At 38.3% G+C, this 5,886-nt stretch overlaps 1 protein-coding gene and 1 pseudogene across 2 annotated transcripts; both read right to left on the bottom strand.

Annotated features, from left to right (window-relative positions):
* Positions 1-324: 324 nt before the first annotated feature.
* On the bottom strand, positions 325-1,445 carry LOC110600478 (annotated as a pseudogene).
* Positions 1,446-2,172: 727 nt separating this feature from the next.
* LOC110600345 (rubber cis-polyprenyltransferase HRT2) lies at positions 2,173-4,991 on the bottom strand. 2 transcript variants are annotated; one of them, XM_021737182.2, is made up of 2 exons: positions 3,961-4,991; positions 2,173-3,341 (listed from the first exon to the last, which is right to left on the bottom strand). In XM_021737182.2, exon 2 carries the CDS (start codon positions 3,306-3,308, stop codon positions 2,274-2,276), a length of 1,035 nt encoding a protein of 344 aa, XP_021592874.1. In that variant the 5' UTR covers positions 3,309-3,341; positions 3,961-4,991; the 3' UTR covers positions 2,173-2,273. The 2 variants fall into 2 exon arrangements, with proteins under 2 accessions (XP_021592874.1, XP_021592873.1); XM_021737181.2 differs by having other exon boundaries at positions 2,173-3,346.
* Positions 4,992-5,886: the final 895 nt, after the last annotated feature.

Consider the following 5,886-nt stretch of genomic DNA (forward strand, 5'->3'; position numbering starts at 1 on the left):
AGATAAAATAACCGTAATATTTACTCGATAATTATTAACTTTTTATTCTTTTTTCATAAAAAAACACCTTAATTGGAGTGCTTATTAAATAAACAACTATACCTAACTAAATGGTGGTTATTAAGATTTCAAATAGAGTGCTTTGGTAAAGAAGATTGGGGCTAGGGTTGGTTTAAGATATAAAAACATATAGGTCTTCTTTGATAAATTTGAAAGATCAAACCTAAGGCTATTCGCATTTGATTTTTGCTTATAAAACAATTTCTTTATTTATTGTTGAAAAGTTAATTTTCAATACACAATTTTTGTGCTTCTGATTTTTGCTTATAAATTAGCTAGAAAGTTGAAAAACTCTACTTCAAAATCAATTCCAGCTGGGATCCCATGAATATCAAGATCCTGATAAGTCTCATCTATGAAGTTGTAAACAACTAATTTTCCATCAATCTCTAATAAAGCTTTATGATTCTCAAATACACCCAGTGGTTTCATTCTAAAATATGGTATGGAGATCACAACTTTAGTCCATGACTCCTTTATGCCATAGCTCTTCATTATCCAAAAGTCATTATGGGAGGTTATATCAGAACCAGGCAGTATGCAGAGACATTCTCCAAAAACTCCTATCCCATAAAAATTTTTAACAGAAGCTGGTGGTGACACATCCCAGAACTTCTCCTCCACCAAATCAAAAGCACCGATTACTTGTGATTTCGTCGAACTTACCACCCAATGGATAGCTCCCTTTAGCTGAATCCCTGGATCGATCAAGTGCAAGGATGCTGTAAGGTAACACTCCAACTTCTCTCCAGCTATTGGCCCTTAGTGAATAGACAAAGACACAACCTTTGCAAGAGATTTTCACCAGCTTGTAATCATTAATGGAGTGAATAGTAACGTCGGGTGCTTGCTGTTATCTTCTTTTTTACTCAATAATATTTATAAAAAAAGGAAAAACCAAAAAATAGGAAATGAATCCCAAAAGACATTGTAAACTTGTCCCATAATTTTCTTTTGCTAAAAGAAATTCTTATACTTGACCTTTTATCAGTCCCAAAGTAAACTGAAGCCATAAAAACTTTACACAACCACCCACAATTCGAATCTCATGTAAACGTGCAGGTTCCAACAGCTTTAAGCTTCAGAAGATCACAAAAGAGACTAAAAAGAAAAAGAAAAAATAACATCTTATGGGACCATTCACTCAAGGAACTACAAGTTTGCTATCTATAAAAATTTCAATCTAGAAAGCAAATGATTTATTTCCATGTTCACCAAAGTGTTCAAACATTTGATTCCATCTCTTTCTTTCTGCACATATAACCATATCTACGCTCTAGAAGATTGTCCCAGTCCACATTTTCCATGCAACAAGCGTCCAATGTATGGAGTGCAATCACAAGGCAGTAGTCATCTACATCAAGCCATTTACCTTCAGCTACCATAGGTGAAATTAATTGGTCATACTATTTCATGCAGCACAGATCTGTTCCCAGCTTTTCACGGATTGCAGTCCAACATACGGAACCATATTTATCGGTAATTTCGCCAACAAATTTAACATTACCAACAAAATATATTCATTGTTAGGAATTTAATTAAATTCAGAAATAAATTACTGATTAAAGCTTTTCCATCGGTTTTAAAAAATTAATAATAAATTTTGCAACAAATTTTTACCGACCAGAATTGCATAGATAATCTATATTTATATTGATGAATCTGTTAATTTAACTTTGACATTATATTTATATTGATGAAATGCAAGTATAAAAAAGTGAAACTTATTACGTTACATTGTGATAAAGTTGCGATAATGTATTGCTTTCAGTAATAATAATTTATCTATTAATAAATATTTTATTTATATATTTATTTTAATACTGATATTTTTAATTGGACCCATTTACTTAAACTTATAAATATCACTAGCATCAGAATATAATTATAAAGAAAAAATTGATTAATTTATTGATTAATTTTTTAATTTTAAAAAATATATTAAAATACCTTTAAAGTTTTAATTAATCTCCCCTTAAATGCTGAGAAAATCTAAAATATCTGTTAAAAAATTAATTAATTTATATTTTTATAAAATTGAGAGATGGAGTACAGAATTTTTTACGAATTAAATTTTAAATTATCCAAATATAATTTTAAATGAACATTTATTGATAATTGTTCTAATGATGTTACAAAATTCTAGTTAGTTTGCACAATGATATGGATAACCATCCCAAATCAGACAAGGAAAAAGGCAGAAAAAGGAATCGCTACAACTGCTGCTTTTTCTTCTCCAAATAGGAACGATTACGTTGGAAGATTATCACTGTCCACACAAATTGCAATAGGCCAATTTCTGGCCACAGTGCCTGTGGAGAGTATAGTGAACACTTACTAGCCTGCCAAAGTAAGAAGTTGCTCAGGCGGTTCGAACCAGAAGTTCTAACCAAGACATCAGGATCAGGGGCTAGTGCCACGTACAACTTTTTCTCAATGTCTACGAGTTTTATGCTAGAAACCGACAGCATCTTGTCACTTTCTTCAACTGAAATCACACTGTCCCTAGTTCTATTTGCATTTACAATCACAGTATTAGAGTTGTCAATCCCTTCAGCTCCTTTGGTCACAACATCGTATGCTTCATCTTTGCAGGATTCTCTAACACCGTGTGTGATTGCGCCATCTATCTTGTTAATATATTCTCCTACTTCTTCAACCCCATCATTGCAAGCTTTGTTGGGATTGGATGGCGCAATTTTGTTCAATTTATCTTTACAAGATTCTTGAACAGCATGCACAATCTCATTAGTTGAAGTATAGGCTATACAAAAGAAAAGCACACACCTGGTATTCTTGGCAGTAGCCCTCATAACTTTCTCTGCTGCGACCCTGACAGGCTCACTCAGAAGCTTCAGATTGCCTACAAAATGCACTCCAATACCATATGAATTGACAATACTTTCTTCCTTGAGCAATCCCTCAGTCGTCTCCAGTATTAGATCCATCAAGTACTGAACCTCATCAGGTCGCCTTTTAAAATTATCAATGCTGAAGGCATAAACACTCGCATACTTTACTCCCAACTCATAACAGTACTTAAGTATGTATATAAGAGCTGTAAATCCAGCCCTGTGACCAGCTCCTTCTTCCAGTTTCTCCTTCTTGGCAAACCTCCGGTTTCCATCCAATATGAAGGCAATATGACTGGGGATGGGACCTATGGATAGAACGCGTAATATGCATTTTCTCATACAACTCTCCAAACTTGCAATCACGCTTGGCCTACCACCATTATGGATTTCCATTTCACTTGAACCCCAAATTGCATGCAAACCAACCTGTTCTGGAGGAAAGAAAAATCTCAGTTGGAATCATAAGTTTATTATTTTGAAATGGATAGAAAAATTATCAAAAAGAGGTCTGACTTTTTGTTCAAGTTAATTATGATTCACAAGATTTGCCACTGTGTAGCTTATGCAGTAACGTTTGAATTGCTAAATTAGAGAAAACTAAAAAGAAACATGGAAGGAACAAAGAAAAAGTTAGAGCATGAGAATCACCAGTCCATCATCTTGATTATGGAAAAGAATCCAGAAACATAACAGATTTTAGATTTCCGCTCCATAAACCAAATAATAATAATAAATTATTGGAATTTATCTGCTATGGAGGCAAATAGTGTCCTCATTAGGAAGAAAAGGAAAATTAAAAACCATCATCTAACTAAGACTAATGGTAATGCTAATGCTAAGATTGACAAAAGATTCTTTTCCGAGTTTAATGCTAGCTTTCAACAAACGAGCTCGCCTATCAAAATCTAATTTAAAGAAGGTAGTTCATCATAACTAAAATCCAAAGATCACAATACAGATGAAGCAAGAAAATGTAAAATCCTAGATCACTCACTCAATCATTGAAGCAAACAACTGGAAAGCAGGTAAAACAAAAGTGAAGTACCTCTATGAAACGATAGCACAGCACATGCAAGGCGAAGAGTGATATATATATATCTATATATATAAGGAGAGAGACGTTGGATTATCTCCTCTGTTCAACCTGTGCTACAAGTTATAATTAAAGGCATAAACCATGTGAGCGAAGAGGCTCAGATGTTGCATAATCAGAAAGCAGTTCGGGGAGAAACACAGCGCCGGCTGTTTCAACAATCGGACCAGATTGCACGAAATCCGAGGAGGGAGGCGGTAAGCAACAAAGCAGAGAATGGTAAAAATAGCTAATTTTTAAATTTTGTTCCCAATTCCACGTATCTCTGTGGCATCGGTTACAAAACGCTTGCAATAAACGTGAACGCTGAACTCTAACGCACAGGAAAGCTTATTCCCTCTGTTCTTTATTTAATCCGTTGATTTTTTTTTTTCTAACAATTTACGTTTCTACTACTTCACTAAATATCCAACGGGTCCTCATAGCAACAGTAACAGCGCGCAGAATCTTGTTCCAACGAGCACGCATGCACGGCAGCATCATTATCCCCAAAATCCAGAGAATAACCAACATAGAGGGGCTATTAATTATTGCCAGAGGACAATATGTTAGAAGGGTGACAAGCAATTGATCCAGCTTCACTATTGGAAACGTGTGCATGAATAATGATGACCGCTGGATTTTTTCACCCGGTCTGGGGTCAGGCCCACGATACCAGCCCATTATCTAAAGGTCCTCAAGCCTCACACATGCACCAGGTCCGATCCGCTCAGCCTTGAGACCGGACTCCAGTTAGTCTCTTCAACCAGGCCGGCCCAGCATTGTCGGCCCAACAAACAGATCCTCTCTGGGTTCAGTTTTAATTCTACCTTTCGGTCCAGCTCAGGATCAGGAGGGAGGCCTACCCATCCGTCACAGGGGACCACCCGCATGCGCGCCCGGGAAGAATCAGAGGCCGTTACGCATGGGGCAGCGATCTGATTTCCTCGTACGTCCATATCAACGAGACAGGGACAGGTGGCCCAATGACATACATTATGTTACACGTCACTAGCGGACAAAAGGAAACAGATAAAAGGAGAAATACAGTCCTCTAGGTCTAAACTTTTTCCAGTTTTACAGAACCCATTGTAAAACCCTATTTTTTGGATCTCAGATCATCAAGTGGCGCCGTCTGTGGGAAACGAAGGAGATCTTTTCATCACCGGAGTTCCACTCTAAACACACCCACTGAGATCCACGATGGCTAACCATAACGAAAACAATCTTGTCAATACCCCTAATGACCTGAGCTCCGCTCAGGAGGGACAACAGTTCTCTTTTTCCAGTCCCACAACACCAAACAACCAAACACCAATCCCTTTCAACCCCCCGCCAAGCTTGGCAGAGACCGTGCTTGGAGCTGCTCTATCCAACCAGGACCTTCCAACCATGGCCCTGCAACTACAAAATACCGCCCACTGGTTGGGGCAGGTAATGCAACAAATAGGCCTTAACACCCCGGTAAATGTGTTGCCAGTGGTAGAAGAACCCAGAGCCGATGAACCTCGCCAACCTACTGCCAGTCCCCCTCAAGCAATCAGCCGAGAAATGGAAGAGAGAAGTAGGAGAGCGGACGGAGAAGTAGAACCAGAAGCAAGGGTTCACGGAAGGAGGGCGAGGGAGTTGATTGAGAATGATGAAGTCGACAGTTATCCCGCTGGAACAGCCGGAAGAGTGGGGAGCGAGACATGGGAGGAGGCATACCGCCAGGAGAAGAAACCCAGACAGGAGGAGGAGAGCGTAGACCAAAAGCTGCAAAAGATGAGAGAGCAGCTCTTGGCCGAGCTGGGAGTGAAAGATCAGAACCAAACTCTCTTGCCCACCTCTTCGCCTTTCTCGAAGTGGGTGCAGCAGGAGACCGTTCCCAAGAAGTTCATGATGCCGCCTATGGCCGCG

Source organism: Manihot esculenta, chromosome 14 (assembly GCF_001659605.2).
Source record: "Manihot esculenta cultivar AM560-2 chromosome 14, M.esculenta_v8, whole genome shotgun sequence".
Taxonomy (NCBI): Eukaryota; Viridiplantae; Streptophyta; class Magnoliopsida; order Malpighiales; family Euphorbiaceae; genus Manihot; species Manihot esculenta.

Bases quoted from the DNA above. Each gene is read 5' to 3' on its own strand.
- LOC110600345 (XM_021737182.2), bottom strand. From the start codon at position 3,308: ATGGAAATCCATAATGGTGGTAGGCCAAGCGTGATTGCAAGTTTGGAG.